Source organism: Anopheles stephensi, chromosome X (genome assembly GCF_013141755.1).
Source record: "Anopheles stephensi strain Indian chromosome X, UCI_ANSTEP_V1.0, whole genome shotgun sequence".
Taxonomy (NCBI): domain Eukaryota; kingdom Metazoa; phylum Arthropoda; class Insecta; order Diptera; family Culicidae; genus Anopheles; species Anopheles stephensi.
In genome coordinates this window covers 8,198,260-8,220,170 of record NC_050201.1, presented here as the reverse complement: position 1 = coordinate 8,220,170, position 21,911 = coordinate 8,198,260, and the positions used below count along the sequence as shown (strand labels likewise).

General features: G+C 47.7%; 2 protein-coding genes across 10 annotated transcripts in view; both read left to right on the top strand.

Annotated features, from left to right (window-relative positions):
• The first annotated feature begins 2,493 nt into the window (after positions 1-2,493).
• On the top strand, positions 2,494-11,806 carry LOC118517411 (glutamate receptor ionotropic, kainate 2-like). Of its 5 annotated transcripts, none has more exons than XM_036063495.1 (11): positions 2,494-2,647; positions 2,909-3,583; positions 3,654-3,826; positions 7,399-8,424; positions 8,502-8,708; positions 8,780-9,141; positions 9,218-9,642; positions 9,718-9,833; positions 9,974-10,123; positions 10,807-10,956; positions 11,354-11,786. In XM_036063495.1, exons 2-11 carry the CDS (start codon positions 3,451-3,453, stop codon positions 11,630-11,632), a joined length of 3,021 nt encoding a protein of 1,006 aa, XP_035919388.1. In that variant the 5' UTR covers positions 2,494-2,647; positions 2,909-3,450; the 3' UTR covers positions 11,633-11,786. The 5 variants fall into 5 exon arrangements, with proteins under 5 accessions (XP_035919388.1, XP_035919387.1, XP_035919386.1 ...); XM_036063494.1 differs by having other exon boundaries at positions 2,512-2,779; XM_036063493.1 differs by having other exon boundaries at positions 2,512-3,583; positions 11,354-11,806.
• A 2,097-nt stretch (positions 11,807-13,903) lies between these two features.
• The window catches only part of LOC118517408 (monocarboxylate transporter 12-like), a 105,743-nt gene continuing 97,735 nt past the window's right edge, over positions 13,904-21,911 (top strand). Inside the window, exons 1-4 of one of the 5 annotated variants that reach the window (XM_036063487.1) lie at positions 13,909-14,598; positions 15,508-15,922; positions 21,102-21,373; positions 21,516-21,826. In XM_036063487.1, the coding sequence (XP_035919380.1) occupies positions 21,201-21,373; positions 21,516-21,826 (484 nt within the window). In that variant the 5' untranslated portion in view covers positions 13,909-14,598; positions 15,508-15,922; positions 21,102-21,200. Of the gene's footprint in view, positions 15,923-21,073; positions 21,374-21,515; positions 21,827-21,911 lie in introns of all 5 variants that reach the window. The other 4 variants (XM_036063485.1, XM_036063484.1, XM_036063488.1 and 1 more) reach the window with 4 other exon arrangements.

Below are 21,911 nucleotides of genomic sequence, written 5' to 3'. Positions count from 1 at the left end.
ACGCTTACGAGATCGATCGGCGATGAGATGATCATAAATATTTACGACACCGGTGCCGTCCCACACTTCTGCCCGTCCGCGTTTCACTTTTCGCATAAACAATTCATCACGTTGCCTTTGCGCCGGCTTCTTTGACACGCGTTCGCGGTACCGACGCTGCAACGCGTTTGTTTAGATTAATGGCGCTCGGTGCAGAATCAAACACGCACACACACAGCCCCACACATATTGCCCATTTCGCACGGTTTGGGGTAGGGAGGGTGTGATTCATTTATAAAGAAGCCGATGCACCCCTGTCGGGACGCGAAAGCAATCATCGTTTCACACACACACACACGACCGCCTGGGAATCAATCACCAAACAGCACGGTAAGAGAAGAAAGGCCAACTAAATACACAATCATTGGTGAATGTGTTTGGATGTAGATGAGCCGGTGGAGCAATAAAAGTGTTGATTACTTGCTTCGGGACGACTTTGAGCGGTTGGCTTTGATGTTTTTTTTTTAATCTGATGATCCCAATATTGAGCAAATAAAGTCACCGAAATAAAGCAAACCCGGATTCCAGTGTGAAATGTTTGCTGTGCGCACCGTAATGGCTTGCCAGAGGCATGCGCACGCGTGTGGGGAATGTATTTAATGCCTAAGCGGAAAACGAAAAAAGCTAGCAAAACTACACATACATATGCAGCATGACTGTGACGGGCAGCGTAAAGCAATCGGCGCATCGAACCCCAAAAAAGTGTGTCTCGAGTGTGTGTACTCATAGGGTAATGGCACTCGTAGAGGATGGATGTACTACGACGATCCAATGGCGGTGCAAAAAGCAGGGGTTTTCGGGATCGTTTTTTTTTCACCTCTTCACATTTGTAATATTTTGGCCAAGGCATCGCTAGTACATTTCGTACCGTTCGATACGAATCTTCGACGCTTCTGGTCGGATAAGTGGAATCGCTGAAACTTTTGGAGCTCTGGATGTATAGATGTTCGTGGTTTGGTCAGGAACAGGAATCGCTGTTCGCTCTGGATGATGATAGTAATGTCAACATGTCATCTCATATCGTTTTCAGTAGAAATGAGTGGTGATTAAAGTTACGGCGGTAGTAGCAACATCGGTGGCTTCGACAGTGGTACAAGACCAGGAAGCACTAGACACCTGCAAGTGATGATCAGTGGAGCATAAACTAATACGCTGTATTCTCCCAAAACTCATTATGTTCGCCCGCGGTGTCATGGTCCACACATGCTCAGAGAAATTTAGCTGCATCGACTTCACGAGAACTAGATGAAGAGAAGTCGGACGGGAATACCAACGGCAGCTGATACGACACTGCGACACAAGCGAAGTGTGGAAGATGGCTTCCCTGCAGTGGGTAAGCGTCGTGAAGGATTGACTACTGAAAAAATGATGAGAATTGGATAGCAAGAACTATCGAGCTATTGAAGTTTTCTCGCACTACCGCTATCATTAAATGTTCATCAGAACTATTAGAAGGGGGGAATTTAATTCATAGAACTGTTAGAGTTTAGTGTCGTGCAAGGTACGGGACTGTGTATCTTCGTGATAGTAGGTGAATAATCCGATAGTGAGTTTATACTGTGCCTTCGTATTAGCAACCGGCGTCTTTAAGGTTTTGCTACTGGGCCTTGTGGTTAAAGACACTGGTTAGAGACTCATATCTGGATTAGTTTAGTGTCTCTTCTTTTGTACCTGTAACATCAGGAAACACCGTGAGACCTTCCAGTAGAATGATGAACTCAACTTGAACAGGAAATGTCATAGCAGCTATCCAACACCCAATGCGATCTTAATTGTGGACAAGGACAGCGATGTAGACTTAACAGGAGGGACCGAAAGGGAATAATTATTATATCTTTCACTCATACCAATAGCGTTACCTGATGTAAGGCCAAAGCAAGTTAGGTTACAAACAGTCTCTTAGAAGTCAAGATAGTCTCCGTTGCTAGAAATCATATGTGGATCATGTATTCGAGCAAATTAAAAAATAACGATATTCTTCTTCTTTTTCTTTACCTAATGACCTCTTAGATTATGGCTACCATTTTTGGCTTACTAGACTTACTGATATCGCATAGTTTGATGATCAGTTCTCACTATGGGTGAACGGTCCAGATGAGATTTTGTGAAGACCGGCTGTGCTGTCGCATCTACCACTAAGCCACCCCTACGGTGGCATACAGTGTCATAAAAATGTCTTTAAAAACTTTAAATTATTTTGTCCTATTTTTTCCCGTGATTTTATAGCAGGTTTCCAAAAACAAGCCAAATTAAAAAAATCAACACTAAAAAACTCCCAAAAAACATGAGCGAAAACCCCTGCAAAATGTCTAGAGCGTCATCTTCTTAAAGTAACAACAACAAATCAACAGCAGAAATAACCCACTGGCGGTGGTTTCCTCTTCCCTCTTCTTGTCACCTCCTGCTCATCCCTTTTCCCCTTTTTCATCCTCCTCACCCATCATCGAGAGGGGAAAAACACTTGCACCGAACGCAAGACCGGACGCATGTTTGAATGGGTGTGATTGTTGTTAAAAATATATCGGCCACCCAAAATGTGTACGGCTTGCTGCGTGCGTGCTTCGTGCTTAGAATCTGTGCCACGTTCTGAAACCGTCTTTCCCCGAGAGTATGTGGGCCTGACAAGACAAAACCGGTGAAAAGACACCTCAGCGTGCAAGAGTTACACAGTATCGTGAAACGGATGAGACTGTGTTGTTTTCCTAAGCAACGAATCGGTTAAAACTGTTGACGGAAAAATGTGAATAAATTAGTTTGCTAACATTCGGCTCAGATAGCTGTTTGGCTGAGTGTTTTTCGTAGATAATTTTAAACTTTTCATTTGTTTTTGTAATTAAGCAAACTCTTTTTCGTCGTCCAAATCCCACAGTGCGTTTTAAAACCTGATGTGATGTGCCGTGCAAACACCACGCAACAATTTTTCATCCCAAACGAAAGTACGTCGTGACCGGTCTCGGACGCAGCGAAATGCGTGATCGGTGTGCATCTAAATTGAAGCTGAATTCGGGTAGCCCTGTCAGCGACTTAGTGGTGCAAAAGTGCTCGTATCTTGTTATTTACCTGCCCCAGTAATAATAAATGCTTGTGAATCGTCTGAGGCTCATTTGTCCAAGCAGATGTGTTGTTGATAAGCCGAATCTTCTAAGTGTGAGTGTTCCGATCGGCCCGAGTAAACCACCGCGTGTAAAAACGAAGGACAACAAGCGCAAGTACTAGTGTGTGTATGTGTGTATGTGTGTAGTAAACTGATTATTGCACAAGTCGTCAACCTGCCAATCTGTCAGGTCTGTCACGGCCAAGAGCAAGATCAACCTGTCACCAACATCGCAATCGCACCAACACGTTCTCACACTACAAATCAAAACCACAACGCGTCAAACTGTTGTAAGCTAGAATATCCTCATCGGTGAAATGGTGCTCCGTAGAGCGCGTTGGAAGCCTTCCTTCCGATTCGCTGTCGTGCTACTGTGGCCGCTAGTGATCGGCGGAACTGTTGGTGCTTATCATGGAGATCTTGATGAGACGGTGGAGCACATTAAGATTGGTAAAGTTGAACCGGAGCAGCAAAAGTAGCAACGGAACTTTGTCTTACCTCAGTACATATTTCTCTTCAGGTGGATTGTTTGATGGAGCCACGGAAGATGCGGAACTCGCCTTCCAGTACGCGGTCGAGGCGGTTAACAACGAGAAGCTGTCCTACTCCAACTATCAACTAGAGGCCCAGGCAGTGCAGGTTAAATATGGTGACCAGTTTGATGCATCGAAGAAGCTATGCCGTCTGCTGAAGGTGAGTATGGAGTACGTAAGCTTCGAGACAGCGAAAGTTGACAGCTGTTTCGGGAGGATAGAACACCAAAAGAGACACAACCAAAATAAGTCAATACCCATAGGCTAGCTGTTGAGATAGAAATCAAAAGCTGGGCGAGCGAATAGGAGATGAGATCAAGTAAACAAATCAAACCTTCTTTTCTGACTCTCTCTCTCTCTCTCATGGACGAGTCTGTGTGTAGAAGCGCATTTGCTTTTAGCAAAAATGTTGGGGCAATCTGGTGGCCGAGGTGATAGCGGCACCGGTCTTCACACGGCAGGACCCGGGGTTCAAATCCCATCTGGACCGCCTCCCCATACAAAGGACTGACGATCTTTTTTCTTCATCCTTGGTACTACAACCTCGAGAGGTCTGGGCCTACCATTTCTGGCTTCCTGTGACTTGATTTTACCCGTAGCAAGGTAGTCAAGCCCTGCGTACGGGGAGGCGGACTGGATGGGTTTTGGCCTCCAGTCCTGCCGTGTGAGAAGCTCGGCGCCGTTATCGCCTCTGCCACCGGACCAGCCCCGGACTGACTATCCAACTACGGGTAAAATCAAGTCACAGGAAGCCAAAAAATGGCAGGCCGAGACCTCTCAAGGTTGTAGAACTTAAAAAAGAAGAAGAAGAAAAAGCAAAGTATTTAGTTTAATCCAAGTTCCACCCAAGGGATGCTACCTGGCTAGTAGATACATCCAACAGATCGATCCAACCATATGAATCTATAATGGAAGAGTTGTAGTACATACTGGAGTACCTCAACAAGAAATCTAGTCAGGCACACTCTACTCTGAATTATACTTGCACGAGAGCTTAATATTTATTCTGATTAGGTCTAGCTCCTCTTCTTGGATTAACGACCTTTCCTTAGGTCATGCCTGCCATTTCCGGCTTACTAGACTTATTGAAATCTCGTAGTTCGATATTCAGTCCTCACTACTGGAGGACGGTCCGGATGGGATTTAATCTCTGGTCCAGTCGTGTCCCGGGGTCGCTACCACCAGACTACTCCAGAAGGTCTGACTCTATAATCTCCAATTTGAACATTAAACAAGTGAGGTCCAGTTTGGCTAAACTAGTTTCTTCTGGATACCCAGGAATGGATAAGAACAAGGAACAATATTTCAGAACACCTACATTCAACACCAGTAGCCTCTGGATTGTTGTGTCCATAATTTGTCTCTAAAAAAAATCTCACACAGAGGACTTCCCGAGAACTTCCCTCTACTTCTCAGCAAGCATTAAATAAAAAAGGATTTTTCAATATTTGCTCAACTTCATTCCTGCCCTGGACACATCTAATCGGGCGCTAAGCTAAATAAATCTCTTTTAATATCGAACGACGTTTTGCAAATAAATTTCGCACATCTCGCGTAATGTGAGGTACGTGAACAGCTTTTAAATATGTTCTACATCATCCATTCAGTAGCTTTCGTTTTGGGTGGTGAAGCATTCCCAACCACCCGACCCAACTCGTTCCCCATGAAGGTTACACTACGGACTACGGATAAACTCAGCGCAGCGAAGTTGTTATGAAATATTTATTCATACCATCCACTCTCTCCCTTGTGTGGGATGGAAGGGAAGAAGCCGGCTAAGGGCACTGGCGCAGAAGGCCACCCATTGCATTGCAATCGTTTTATGACCACCGACGCCAGCGTAAACAGCTGCTAACGGCTAACGCTCTAGTGCACGCTCGTACGCTACGTCCAGCTCATCGGTCATTCGCTAGCCCAGCTCAATCTCTGGTAAATATTTAGTCCATAACCATACCGATACGGGAGGGTGGGTTTGAGGGTAGCGTCGATTGAACTCGCCCGAATTAACGGAGCACCGTAGAAGTAGAAAGCCCCGAGAAGGAGGGAAGAGAACGATGCAACTTTACTACGATGATACGATTCCGTTAAAAAAACCCACCCCTTTCAGCTCTCAGTTTGCACGTCATTCCGGGTCATAAAATTTTAAACGCTCCCGCTACATTCACCTCCCTGGTCGGTTACGAGCGAAAGTTATGATTTTCTTGTTTTTTTTTTTTTTTGGAACGCTGAACATCTCTACCAGGTTGACTTGTCGATTGGTTGGTTGGGCGGTGAGTCGATTGATATTTTATCGGTAAAGTTTTGAGTGCGTTAGTGCATAAGGACCGACAAGCTGCTCGTAGCTTAACTAAATGCGGGTGTTTGTTATTTGCTTCCTCGAGAGTGTAAAAATAGACATTAAAGTTGATGTTACTGCCAGGAGATGACGTGTGGTGCGTCGTGAAGCAATGAGTAGTTAGTGCATCAAAATGTGGGTTTTGAACGATGTCTTCATTCTTTCTTCGAGGAAGATACAGTTTTTTGAGTAAAATAAAAGATTTTAAATCGACAATATCTTCACGAGGCTTCGACTGAAGGAAATTCGACTGAAGTCATTAGTTTTATAACGTGCGCAAGCCACCAGGATATCTATTTCGCCAAGAAACTCAACTTATGCAGTTATCAGGTACTACAACCGCTTCGTGGTCATTGGCTGGTGGAACAATCCTTGAAAAGCTAGGTCATGGTCTAATGCCGTCGTCTGCAAATCCTAATTGCAAGACCATTCTGGCGGATGGCATCAAAACCATCATTCCTTCTCCTTACAACGCCTCTTGTTCCCTTGGGTCGGACTAAAAGAACATTTTTTTAAGAACAGGAAACCCTATCTTTATCTACCTGCGTTTCTTCCATGATTTGAGATCTAACTGGTCAACCTTGAAGTCTTCTTCTTCTCTCTTGGCCTGCTCCTCTAAGAGCACGTCTAAGAGACAAGGCTTGGTGTCCAATCCGTTTCGAGGAGACTCGGTCCATAGCTGCACTCCTCCACCCCCGGCTGCATCCGATCTCCCCCAGGTCTGACTCGAATTGATCCAGCAAACGAGCTCGCTGTGCTCCTCTATACCTCGTACCGAGCAGGTTTCTGATGAGTCCTATTTAACGAATCCTTTCGGCTTTGGACTACTGTCAGGATTTCTACGTCTCTAAACAGCTCAGCTAGCTCGATGGTGAGTGTATTGGTGTCCAGGGCTCGTGCCCGTAGAAGACTACCGGCCGTATCAGTGTGCGATCTATGGCGCATTTCGTGCGTTGTAGGAGTCTTCTGAATCTCAGGAGTCTGTGAAGCCGATTTTACTGAACAATGTCTTCGGATATCGCTGCTTTCGTTGCTGTCCGAAGTTACGATCGTGCCAAGGTAGCAGTACTCCTCTACTACCTCAAGATCGTCGCCGGCAACTAATATTCTGCTTCCGGGTCGTGCTCTATCACGGCCAGAGCCTCCGGCAAGCAGGTACTTTATCTCGGTCGTAGAAATGGGAAGAATACCTTAGGAAATACCTGCTCAGGGTCTCCAGCAGAGGACTTCAGAGTAATCACCATTTATTCAAAATCTATTGCAGCGGGTTTTTATCACCATATGACTGCTAGATAGGAATCTCACTTTCAATCAGTATCAGTATCAGATGGGATAGTTGTCGATACGAAGAACTCTAAATCAATGTGTCTGATTTGTTTGTTTGTGGCTCCTTTCAGACAGGAGTGGCTGGCATTTTTGGCCCATCCTCACCCAAATCAGCCTTGCACGTGCAGAGCGTGTGCGACGAGAAGGAGATGCCCCATATCGAGACGCGCTGGGATGCGTACACCAAGCTGCCGACGCTGAACCTTCACCCCCATCCACACATCATGGGACGCGTCTTCCTCGATCTGGTGGTAGCGTTCGAGTGGAAGTCCTTTACCATTCTATACGAATCTGGCCCATGGTTGCCGAGCATTGCCGACCTGCTGAAGATGTACGACCCGAAAGGCTACACGGTGACGGTTCGCCAGCTAGACCTGCGACTGAACGGTAACTACCGTGCCGTGTTAAGACGCGTCAAGCTGTCGGAGGACAAGCGTATCATACTCGCCTGCTCGATAGATGCAATGCCCGAGGTGTTGAAGCAAGCGCAGCAGGTGGGCCTGCTAACAGATCACCATCAACTCATTATCACCTCACTCGACCTGCACACAATCGATCTCGAGCCGTATCAGTACAGCGGTACCAACATTACCGGCATACGGTTGATCGATCCGGAGGAGGAAAAAATCAAGCAGGTAGCAGAGTTTCTCAACGCGTCACAGATCGCCAAAACGCTGGAGCTGCAGGACGGGCTAAACCCGGCAAAGATGCGTGTCGAAACGGCACTCATGTACGATGCGGTGTTGCTGTTTGCGGAAGCACTTAAGCATTTGATCGGCACCGAACCGGCCCATCCACTCGAACCGATCTCGCTCAGGTGTGATGATTCTACCACGTGGAAGAATGGGTACAGCGTGATCAACTACATGAAAAGTTCCACCATCCATGGATTAACGCGCAGCATCCGGTTTGACCATCAAGGGCACCGGTCGGACTTTCTGCTCGATGTTGTCGAGCTCGGACCGGCCGGACTCGAGAAGGTTGGCGTGTGGAACTCTACCGAGGGACTCAACTTCACGCGCAAGAAGGAGCAAACGCTACTCGCGTTTGATGACGGTACGCTCCAGAATCGTACCTTTCTCGTACTAACAGCTATCGTAAGTACTATGTTGGCGCGTGTGTTGAAGTAGTGGATGATGAAATATGTTCTTCTCTCTCTCTCTCTCGTTTGTAGTCACCACCGTACGGCATGCTCAAGGACTCTCCCGTGAAGCTTACCGGCAATGAACGTTTCGAGGGTTTCGGTATCGATCTCATCCACGAGCTATCGCTAATGCTCGGCTTCAACTACACCTTCATACTGCAGGAGGATGGTGTGTACGGATCGCTCAACCGAGATACCAAGAAATGGAACGGTATGGTTCTGGAGCTGCTCGAATGGGTAAGATGAGACCGATACTTCATTAGCTGAGGTAGTGTAGTAACTCACCCACACACACACGCTGATTACAGCGAGCCGACCTGGCCATCACCGATCTCACTATCACGTCCGATCGCGAGAGTGCCGTCGACTTCACGATGCCCTTCATGAATCTCGGTATTTCGATCCTGTTCCGGAAGCCGACCAAGGAACCACCGTCACTGTTCTCCTTCATGTCACCGTTCTCGAAGCAGGTGTGGCTGTATCTCGGCGGTGCCTACATGATGGTATCCATGTCGCTCTTCATTCTTGGCCGCATCTCACCGAAGGAGTGGGACAATCCTTACCCGTGCATCGAAGAACCGGAAGAGCTGGAGAACCAGTTTAGCTTCAGCAACTCGATGTGGTTCACGATCGGTGCGCTGCTGCAACAGGGTTCCGAAATTGCACCCAAGTACGCGTTTCCATGAAGCTGCCGAACGTTAGTCCATAGCTTGTAACTTGTGTCCCCGGTTTTTTTTTTCTAATAGGGCTCCAGCAACACGTGCCGTCGCCTCGATATGGTGGTTCTTTACACTAATCATGGTATCGTCGTACACCGCCAATCTAGCCGCCTTCCTGACGGTAGAACAGGTCGTCTCGCCGATCAGTAACGCGGAAGATCTGGCAGCTGCCGGTGGCACTATTAAGTACGGCGCAAAGCGAGACGGTAGCACGATCAGCTTCTTCAAGGATGCCGAGTACGGTACGTATGCCAAGATGTACCAGTACATGATGGCCAACCAGGATCTGCTTACCTCGTCCAATCCGGAGGGTTTGCAGCGCGTCAAGACGGAAAACTACGCCTTTCTGATGGAGTCCACCTCGATCGAATATATTGTGGAGCGGGAGTGTGATGTCACGCAAATCGGTGGACTGCTAGACGATAAGGGATATGGCATTGCAATGCGCAAGAGTAAGTACGGATGCTACTCACCGTAATAGCTGGAGAGCTTGCGCTGCTAACCCTGGTAATATCTCTTCAACTCAGATTCACCGTACCGTAGTGCGCTCAGTGAGGCGGTGCTACGTCTGCAGGAGCAAGGTGTCCTAACCTCACTCAAACGCAAATGGTGGAAGGAGAAGCGTGGTGGTGGTGCCTGCTCGGTAAGTATTCTGGTCTCTCATCCCCCCCCCCCCCGAATCGAATCCTCCATCTCCGTACAAACTCTTACATCCGCTCTTTCGATGGCGGAGATCATGAGACAGTCCACATCCTCGTTGCTATAATGGGTATCCTTCCTCAGAACACGATGGAGGAGGGCGGTGCACTTGCGCTCGAGCTCGCAAACGTAGGCGGCGTCTTCGTGCTGCTGATCGTGGGCTGCGTCGCAGCACTGTTCGTCAGCTTCTGCGAGATGCTCTGCGATGTGCATAGCCGTACGCGTGAACTGAAGGTGGGTTTTGGTCCCGCTTTCGGACGGTGAAACGCTTCTTCCGAATGGTGGGACACTATCCCGGCCACTCACGCTGCATAAACTCCCCCGGCACTGCTTCTTCTTTTCTGGCACCCACTTCACTTTTCCTAAGCCGTCTGCTTGCATCTCGATGGGTTTTTTTTGTACACTTTATTGATACGAATGAATAGTCATATTAATAATTGTAACATGCGTAGCCTTCTAGTGGACGTGTTTTTGATCGCGTACGTAGTGATTGCGATAGTTGTCGAGGCCTGCCACTCCTGCTACTGTGTGAGTGTTTCCAAACTGCATCCTTCTCCAATGGACCATCGCAAAATGGCAGACATGTACAGAGCATTCCTTTGGTTTGGTTTGGTTTTAACCTATTCCACGCACAGCTATCACCTGTACATTATTCCTTCATTGCTGTCAGAGGGTCTCACCGATAGATCCTACTGCAATAGTGTCTGCTTCTATCTCGAAAATCCCAACACTTCCTTCAGACTCCTTACTGATAGCTGATTGTCTATACCATCTCAACCCCACAAACCAACTCCGCGCCAGAACCTGATTAACCAACATTATCGCATCTGTTGTTCAATGTTTCCGGTTTACACCAAACACCCCCACCCCCCCTCTTCCTGCCATTCCCGATTTTCAACCCCTAACTTTTTCCACAGCAAAGTACTAGCGACGACGGTGCGGAGGAGCTTGGCATGGACAATGTTGGTGGCGTATTTTTTGTCCTCTTTGTCGGCTGCTCATTCGCCAGCCTGTTTGGCTGCTGTGAGCTGTTCTTCGTCGTTGCGAACCGTGCTAGACGGCACAAGGTAACACTACCAGTCACTGCTTCACTGTCTACTACTGCTACTATTACTACTACTTCTACTACTTACTTACCTTCACCAAATGTTCGAGCTCTCTTCTTGTGTCATGGAGGCGTCTGCACTGTGTTTTCAAAATTCCTCTCGGTTTGAGTTTGCTTTGTAACAAGGTTTTAGTCGATTAGCGTATCAGGAATGGTAAGTATCTGATTTACTTCAAGAGTCCGGACAAACCTTACTTAAGATCGCAATACCTAAGGTATGTATGCGTGGTGTGTCGCTTTCAGAATTGTGTTATCCTGTGCTTACGTCGGCTGCTACGTTCTTCACCAGTTAACGTCTTCTGTCGTCCTCTATCTTTACCTCTCAAAAAAATCTCATCTCGAAATTTCCCCCACACCAGGTACCGTTCCGTGAGGAACTCATGGCCGAAATGCGCTTCGTTGCCAAATGTCACGGCAACACCAAACCGGTCCGACATCGGAAAAGCTCGTCCGCCTCTGGACAGAACTCACTCGCCTCGGGCATCGATTCGGCGGACCAGTCGGTCACCTCCAGCAAGCAGGACATTTCCGGCCCGGCCGTTGTGCAGGAAGCTTCCGGTGGTGGTCACCAGCGAAAGCAAAACGGTGGAAAGTCGGCACTCAACGGTAACGCTCGGAAGGAAATGTTGAATGACTAGCAGTCTTCTTGATGTTTGGTATCATTGGTATCCTTATTGATAAACTATTTAACATACTTACAAGTGTCGTAATTGACACACACTGACGTATCATTAACTCTTTACATCAAAATGTGTTATTAATAAAATTATGTCTCTCGATGGATATTGATAATAATAAGTTTCAAAGGGAAATACGTTATATTAAGAAAGAAAGCTTTTTATCAGAAAACCCTTTTCTCGAAGGAAAATATTTCGTTCAGGACATTGAAAAGCTCCTCATTATAGAAGCTTATTTCGATGAAAACTTCAAATTTCATTGTTTTTCCACCATAAGTAGACTACAAGCTCCCGTAAAAGTTGTTTTCACCTGGCTTCTTTCATACTGGTAATGGATGTGAGAAGTTTTTCCCAAAAAGCAGCCGGATTTCCCTGAAAGCTTCGTAAAGCTTTCGCCCCGTAAGTACGATAGATGTCACTAGCAGTCACCATTTCCGTGAATTGTCACCATCGTGAAAACTCTGCCATTCATTCAAACGCACCAGAACAACCACTCACTCCATTCTTTCCTCCTTTTCTCTCTCTCTCTCTCTCTACCCTCGTAACCAAAGCAAATCTCGTAAGCTGATTAAAAACTGAGGAAGAAGCGCCGTAGAGCAAAAAAAAAAAGAAACCCAACAGAATGTCGTCATGCGTCATGATGAGTATGCACGAACGCTAGCAAACCAAACTGTTGCACTTCCCACACTCTGACGTGCTGCTGCTGCTGAGGATGATGGGTCATAATTTTCCATTATTAAATACCTGCTTCACTTCTGCAGGTTGTAATATCCGCTTCGCGTTAGCCTCGTTTTGCGGCGATCAGGATCAGAATCCAGCACGTCCAGATACACTTCAAAGTTGTTTCCTGCTTGCTTTTTTTTTCCTCTCCGCTCTCCCATGCAACCGGTGGCTAACGTTTGTACGGCGTCACTTGCTACACGCTTGAGTTTGATTAATGAGCACACAGCAGGCACACGAGCTACACGAGCTGAGCCTTTTCGCTCTCTCTCTCTCCCTGCCGCACTGCTCCAACCTCCTATTAAGAGCATCTGTTTCCTTTATCAATGCAATGACTTTTACGAAATGCGAATCACCTACCGAATCAAATCGTTATCTAGCAGTCGCCGAACAAAAGGCATTATGAAAAGGGGCGACCTGGCTGCAGGCCTATTTCCAGTTTTCCACAGTTTTTTTTTTTTGTAACATAAATTAATGCGTAATGATATCCTTTAAGCTCCAACCCAACGCTCGAGTGCCTATTATAAAAATGGAAAAATGCCCTTCCAAACGGTCAAATTTATATTTACAAAACGACCTTACATTTATTATGCATTCAAAAGTAATAAAAAGCGTCACATATGTGTGTGTGTGTGTTCCAGTTTATTCAAATCATAAATTCTATTCCCGAAAGGCGTGTTTCATAATGAGCAATATGCCATCCAGCAGGAGAACAGCCTGATAGAGCAATCGGTAAGTGATGCGCCAGAAAATTCCAGCAAGGGGGTCGGTCCGACATGGGTTCAAATCTCGTACGAGAGAGATCATATCTCGTTTTAGCATAGAAAAGTTTTTCCCTCACCCTAATTCGATTGCTTGGATTGAATAATATGGATTTAACTGATGCAATAAATACTATTTAAAAAAGGGAGGTCGGATTTGACCAATTACGTTAAAAGCCGCCGCCATTCCTACGAGTTACATATAATGCCCCAAAAAAGCAAGCAACGCAAACTGTATCCCCCCCCATTTCTTTTCTCTCTCTCTCTCTCTGTCTCTTATTACCAAAACACAGATAAAAAGGTACGCACCTTGTTTGACCTTTTTTTGTCTCTCTCGTGACTGCACAGGATCCGATTATGTGACCTCTGGAGGGAATTGGTGTCTCAAATTAGACTAAAAGAAAGCATCAACTCCACTAGTTAGCGCAAGTGCAACAACAACAAAAACACGCCGAGAGCGAACAAGCGAGAGCGAGAGAGAGAGACACCGCGTACATCCGCGAGCTGCTGTTGCTGCATTTGAATACGATGCTCGCGTAAAGCATGTACGTACAACCGTGGATTATCGTGCCGAAGGTGCAATAATCAAGTGAGAAGATAAACACCCTCGCATTCACCGATTGGTAAAGGAGGTTCCTGCTGGGGTTTTTCGTTTGGTCGCCCCGTATCCTTTAACCCTGCAGGTGAAGCACACGGCATTGACAGAACCACCGATTCAAGGCGGCGCAACACACACACACACACACAGACAGACACCGGTTACCGGAGAGCAGGATGACGACCAAAAACCCGAAGCCAGCCAACCATCCAGCCAGTCAGTCAGTGGCGCGAGAAGAAAAAGCCGAACCCGAAGCGGCACACCGACGACACTGCTAGCCGCCCAGCTTCCGAGCTTTCCGAGTAAAGCAGGCTTTTCCCCCAATACGGGTTTTCCCTCTAGTTTTCCCTGCCCGGCAGGAAACTAGTTGATGACGTTGCTATCGGTGTGTGCCCGAGTCAATCTGTCGATTCGAGAGGAGCAGGCGGAAAATCGGAGAAAGTGTTCGCTCGGGGTTTTTCGGTGTCACTGGTGTGTTTCGCTCGCTCTCTCTCTCTCTCTCTCTGGTGCCTCCTGTTTGGGTAATGACCACGGTACGCTCGGTACGGCCCTATCGGTCCGTGGTCAGTCGATCCGTGCCCGTTGCACGACCCAAACGCGTAAACGCACCACTCCGACAGGGGATTGCCTGTATTTCGCTCGTGTTCGGGATATCGCCCATTCGCGTCCGGGAAAAGCGTGGTGTAGTGCAAATAAATTGGAAGACGTGCGCGATTCCAGACGCAAGGCGTAAACAACAACAGACGACGCATCGCACGGTTGGCCAACGCAAGTGACTTTCGATTTCAAGTGACCGATACGGTTTGGTGACGAAAGTGTGTGTGTGTGTGTGTGTGGAGTGTGAATAAGTGTGTGGAAACCCCCCCTCTAACCCTAACGACCGTCTTAACCTAATGTTGTGATTTGGTGGGCTAACAGTGGATTGGGGACGTCCCGGAGCGACGACGAGAACATCATATCAATTAATGTCACCCGGGACACCATCGAAAGCAGGGGTTGGACCAGACCCGTGGGGGCAGTGAAGGAGGGCGGTGTAGGCCGCCGCGCGCGCTCATAAACGCGACAAAAATTAATGTGTCAGATGTAAGTGCGATGTTTGCCGCCACCGATTGCATTCCACGGTGCCGCGCATAGTTCGTAGTACCAACCCGGGGCGAACACCCCCTCACAAAACCCTCGCATATATATAAACATACCGCCTCCATCCGCTAACCCAAATCGAAGTAGGCCTCCCACACCCCCTCCCCGCTCCCCTCCTCCTCCTCCTGACCTGGCGTGCGGGTTTTTTGGGGGATATATTAGTGAACGCAATAATTGCAAATTAGACTAGCGCTAGCCCCCGAGGGTGATGCATCATGCCTGCGGTGCGTCCTTTCGTGTAGCGCACGACAGTGAAATTGATTTTGTTTACGTTCGGCGTATTTATGGCGCACGGTGCGTCGGATCGGGCCGCAGCAAACAAGGGTTGTTAATATTTTTAATTTCAAATCGCGTTACAACACCGAAGACCTCCGCCCAGACTCTCGCCGATAAACACCGGGCAAAGCGCGGGCATACGCACGTGCGCGGGTATGTGTGTTCCCATTTCGAAGGGGTTGAAAATAACGATTTCCCCTTTTTTAGTTTACATATTTATGCGTCGTGCAAGCTGTGCCGCCACGCACGCTGTATCGCGCGAGATTATCGGTTCGGTCGTACGCGTCCCAACATTAGCTCCCCTGCCTATCAGCCTGTTTGCCTAACCTTCTCCTAATCAGTGTAAGTGTGTGTGTGTGTGTGTGTGTAATTTTGTAAGTGTGATTGCGTGTGTTGCTAGAGCACGGGCACAACATCTCGAGTGCAATTCTGTGATTGCCCAACCACCGCAAAAACCGCAAAAAAACAACAACAGCAGCACCGACCAACTATCAACCGACCATAACCTCACACATCCTGAGGACAACACATTCGCTCCTTCATATCGTGCGAGTCCTCCAAACTCCCTCGAAGCCTCGTAAGGATCTCGTAAAAGGGGCGGGGGCAGGGGTGGAATGATGTGTGACGGCACTAAGGGCGAAGTTTGCAAATCTCACGCAATCAACACTCTCCCAGCAACCAAACCAACAGCAAGAAAATAAACACACACACCCACACAACAACCCGCAAGAGCTTACACGCTCGCTCGCCACCGCTGTAAGTAAGCTATTTTGGTATAGGTCCAACATGATTTCCAAAACAACAAAAAAGAAAACAACAACCCACCCGTGTCCTCGCAAGTCCTTGCAAGCTGTCCTCCGGCTGCAAAACCAACCACCACATCGCACTACAATGTAATGTATGTGGGTGTGTGTGTGTGTGTGCTGCAATCCTTGCAGCCTGTTTGAGCGTGTCCGCTCACATGCGGGCATACGGAGGCGCTATCGGCCAGCGCCGACCGCTATGTAGGTCATGGTCTCGACAGGAGCCGATGCAACTGACGACAGCATGCCCGAGATATAATGGCGACGACATCGTTGCAAACCCTACCCCGATGCGTCTGTGTACGTGTGCACCGCCGAATGCATTCCAGGAGCCAACGGGGTTGACCTAGTGACTCTGACGCTGCAGCTGGCAGACCACAGACGGGGTCATTTGCCCTGCGATCTCTCGGATGTTGGGGAAGGCCCAGAAAGAGTACGGGGGGGGGGGGGGGGGGGACCGTTTGTGACCCACTGACTGTCTGATGGTAGCACCACCCCCCTCTAGTCATATCCATTAAGGACGCCACACACACACACACACACACACACACACACACACACACACACAACCCAAACAAAAAAATGGTAATCACGCTAATGAAAAGCATCAGAAGCCCTGAACTGCTCCTGTCCGGGGGCCTGTTTAATGCACCTTTCACAAACAAACAATCATTTGTCACACGGATTGCATACATTTAGGGGGGAGGGACGAGGAATCAACCAAAAGTTTGGAACCAGCAAAACGAGCTGCATTAGCTGCGACAGTTTATAGGACAGGATAATGCAAGTAGGGTTTCTCGTTTCGCAAAAGCACCGGATGCTACCTGGGACAAAGCTCAGGATTGCCTTTTCTTTTCTGTCGGAGAAACCATCGACAAGGATCCATCGAAAATGAAGCGAACTTGTATCCCCTTTTTTCTTTTTTGAGGAGCTAAGAGAAAAACACCACTTGGGCACGAAGGTCTTGCAATCGCTGGTGCGAGCGAACAGATGGCTCGTGCCCACATCGGGCAATGACAAAGTAATGAATGATACGTCAGGTTCTCGGGTTTTTTGCTCTGTAGCTAGCTGGAACCGTCTCCCCACCCCCCTCTTCCTTATCTTGAACTCCCTCTTGTCCTCTTTGTTTGCGATGTGCTTCAGCATGTACATCCCGCGGGCAATACGTTGGGGCAGGACCGTGTCAGAATTGGGGATTATGATACGTTCCTCAGCCCGGTCATCGCTGTCGGTTCTTCCTAATCTTTGTAATCGGCAGTCGTCTGTCGTCGAAACCCCCCCGCAACTGTGACTTACAGCAGCAGCGAGCAACCAAGACGGATAACCTAAATCATCCGGCCCCATCAGTTATCAGTAGCGCCGGTCAAGAAGTGGCTGACCCGGTTTCGTCCTTCCAAACCGCCCCCCCCCCCTCCCCCTACTTTGTCCAACAGGCTCACCGCTCGTGCTGGCCTCATCAAAACCGCACGGATGGGCTGGGAAGCTAGCACAGTCCGGCACAAAATTTAAAGGCAGGCATCCTTTATTAGCATAGCTATGTAGGTGCAGCCCAGCAGGCCAACTATTGGCGTACCGGGAGCACCACGGGAGGAAGCGGTTCGTTATGGTAAAGCCAACAGTGGTACGATGACGTGGGTTGAATAAACCATCATCGCCAACTGTCTGTACATCCTCCGCAGCGAAGCACTCCGGGCATCTTAAGATATCGTAGGAGCCGCCGACGTCGCATATTTGTTTTTTCACTTCTGCAAACCCATCCCATTCACAGCCAACAGGAGCGCAAAACTGAATGAACATCAAGGTTTGCGTTGCGGGTGGTTGTGTGTGTGTGTGTGTGTGTGTGTGTGTGTGAGTCGGATGCCACCCCGGGTTTCGGGTAGGCGAAGGTGCACCAATGTCCTAGTTTTCTCCGCTCAGCGAAACATCCATAAACCGTGACATACACACACACACAGCTACCATGGTGCTCTTGGTAAAATATTGCTTTTCAACCATTTTCCCTTTCGCCCTATACACACACACACACAGACGGAGCAAGTTCGAGAAAAGCGATAACCGACTGGTGTAACCTTGGGGTTTTTTGGGGGCTGAGAATTTCGCCGTCGTCACCGTCTACCCGGGTGGGCGAACGCAGGTTTGTGCAGGTTTAACTTGTCCCAATCGTTCTGGACGGGACCACCGGCCGCACCGCCCCGAAACCTCCGCCCCTCACCCAACCAGCCCAACCGGCAAACCAACTCAATGCCGGGTTATGGCCGGGTTATCCCTGGTCGTGGGATGTGAAGGCGAACCGTTCGATGTTGGCGTCGGTAAACATTTACTCCCCAATATGCCACCGGATTCGGCACCTCTAGTGCTGATTTCGACACGTTCCCGACACGACAGATTTGCTGCCCCGTGAAGAACATTTGGCGAATTTAATTTCGTAACATACAGATGAATTGTTGACGTTTGCTTCGCAAAAGTCAAACATGCCCGAACGAGTGGCCATGGTTGAATCCTTACTCCCGCAATAAATCCCGACCCCGGTTTGCTTTGGATGCCTTAAGATGCTACGAGCACCGGGCGACCAGCAGCAGCACATTACGTTGGACTTGATTAAACACAAATCTTTGGACCGTTTTGCCCAATTGGAAGGTTAGCATTTGCGAACTTTCATTTCGTATTTGACACTTGTGGGGCGTGTTCCTATCCCTTCTCTCTCCAATCTTCCAACCCATTCAAACCGACTGCCACCACTGCTGCTAATCAGTTTACGCTTGCGAAGGCAAAACTACGCGCAAATAACCAAGCAGACGACGACGGTTGAAGCAATAATAAGAGAGAAAAAAAACTCCGATTGGCCATAAAAATCTATTCCGCCCCAGTAGGGAGGGCCGTAATCGGTCGGGCGGAATGGTAAGGATTCTCTCCGTATCTCACACACTGTGGCGTGATTGATGCAACGGTGTGAAATAATGTCAATCGTAAAGTGTGCTACAAGTGTGGGAATGGTTATTGGGGAGGGCTGCCGCTGGATGGCTGAACGCTTTAAGATGCGCTTCACACGCGAACACTTTAAAACTCTTACTCGTTTGCAGGGGTTTAGCAACGATGTCCACATGAAACAAAGCGCATTGTTGCGCTGTTTTTGATTAATTACAAGAGCGATTTGCAAGAGCTTAGTTTACAGTTTACAGGGTATTAGCAAGTCAAGGAAGGCGGTAAATGGTAGGCCAAGGCTTCTCAAAGTTGTAGAAAGAAGTAAGACGAAAACGAAAGCAAAATCATCAATTTTTAAAGACAACGGCGGTTGAAGTTGCGTCAAAAGAATTGTCAGGCATGAAAAGAGGCGTGTGCATGGTAAACCTACAGGGTTTTCTCGGCGATTATTTCGTTTACCGATTTTCTAAATTGATTTCGGTACGCTACAAATTGAGGCAAACTTTTCGTATAACGTGTTAAGGGAACTTTTAGAACCTCTGTAAAGTTGTTGAGACTTACCTTTTTTAATACAAATACATATGACTGCAGAAAAACATATTTATTTCCACAATATCCCACTTAAAGTGAGTAGCTAAAAAAAAAAGATTGTCCATTGCTGATCATCCATTGCTGTCCTATTTACTGCATGCCCAAAAATCATGTTAAAGTCCATATTGGTGGGGTATATCCTGATTTTTTTTTCTTATGAGGGCCCTAGAAAGGGTTTCTTCTGATCGGGTACTATAAAATTATGCTGAACAAATAATGTTTGTTCTAGTGCCCTATTTGCCCCACGTTGTGAAACCAATGTAGAGGAATATTAATTTGCGATACCAAACGATGGTTAAACAGAAGATAAAATAATATTGAAAGCAGATGACATTTCAATCTAAAGCTAGAACATTTTAAACACCACAACAAAGGTCTGCCCCCAAGACTAGAATAGTGATCAGCGCCATCTGCTGCCATACGAGCGAACCGCATCTTACTATCGTAGAGAAACCCTGTAAAAGGCTTTCACTCACCGTATTAGTGCGAGTGTTGTTTAACTAAAGTGGACAGTGTTGCTAGTATGGTGTGATTCGTGTGTGCAAGTCGGACACTTCTGAGTGCATCTTACAGGATATTCCGGGAGCTTTTTGAACCTTTTCCTATGGTTTTTTGACAGTTTTTAAAATATTTTTAATTTTGTCACGAGGTTTTTGGTCGGATTTTCTGATATAGCTAAATACAGGATATCCTGAAGAATTTTTGACGCCTTTCCATACATTCTTGACGTTCTTCCAATTATGCATAGCGTTCGGGTCTTCACACTGCAGGACTGGAAATAAAAACCCATCCAGACCTCCCAGCACACAGGACTGACCTTATCCAGATAAGGTTGAAATCAAGTCAGGGGAAGCAAGAAATGGAAGGCCGGGACCTGTGGAGGTTATGGTGCCAAAGAATAGGAGGGAGTTATTACATTCATGTTCAACTTACTAGAATATCGTTTTTGTCCATCGTCTTCCTGTAAAACTAAAGCAGGTGTGTCTAAAAAAATTTAGATGAAATCAAATATATTTGGAAAACGCTAAACCAACTGTGGAACGCAAGTAAACACCGCCTGAAAACCTCGGAGTATCTTGAAAGCTGTCAAAAAAAAAATCTCGAGCATACCCTGTAAATCGCTCATCGGTTAGGATATGCGGACACTTATTTTTCAATCCTAGCAAACCCTGTAACTTGGACTAGCTATTTCTTCGTAACCCTATCATTAAGCACTACCGCAAGTCAGTATATCTCGTTCAAACGCACGCACACGAGGACTTCAGGGGCTATTAAAATCCATCCCAAAGGTTTTTATGACTACCGGAAGCTAATGCTAATGGTCGCTTTGGATGAAAGTTTCCCCGCTTCCCCCTTTCAAGACTCTTAACAAACAGGATACTACTCCTCTCTCACACACACACCCAACCCCCGATGTGGTAAATCCCGTAGATTATAGATAAATTAAAGTGTTCACTTTACAGTGCGCGCCACTCGAACGATTAATTGAAATGTTTTCCCCGCTTAGAAAAGCTTTTTTTGGGATGGGACCTTTAGTGGTTTACTTTGCGGTTTACTTACGGTTTGGATGGGATCGTACTGATCCTTGAAGTGCGCTTCCGTTTCCTCCACATCCACAGCGCATCACCACACAGCAGCAGCAGCAGCACGCAAACAATCGAGCCACGAATGACACCGGACACTGTTGGTGACGGTTTGCCATCGGCACTCACCCGACTATGGCCGCCATCTCGCTGAAGGGTAGCAAAACCTGGCCATCGATACTGCAGCGGATCGACGCGAAAGGGCGTACGTACAGCTTCGTCGTGCCGACCACAATCAACACCACCACCATTACGGCGGCTGCACCGGTGACCGCACCAACACACCGCGACACGGCCAAAGCTCACAAGTAGGTGTCATTACACGCCATGCTTACATTTTCATTACACTAATGCAATCGATTAATTAAGCACCAGACCGGGTGACCAGTGTTTCGATGGTCACCAAATTTTTGAAGACTAATCGCGCCCTTCTTCCTTTGCCGGTTGTAGAGTCGGTGGTGCCGATGGACGGGCGGTGGATGGAGCACACGAACCAGCAGCGACCACGTCAACCACTAATGGCGGTACCACCGCCATTATCGCGAACGTGACCTGCAACGAGCATGGCTGTCTGTCCGGGCAGGCCGCAGCCAAAGCGTCCACCCTGCGCCGCCACTACTATCCGGAAGGCTCATGGGGTTGGATAGTGCTGGCGGTCGGTACACTGCAAGCGATCCTCAACCACGGTGTACAGCTGTCCGGTCCACTGTATCTGCTACCTGCCGGCGAACGCTTCCATCAGCCAGCAGTCAACAGTTGCGGTAAGTCCCATCCCAGCACAGGTGTCTCCCTCTACCCATTAAACTCGCGACACGACGCTAACGATCGAACGATTTGTGTCTGTGA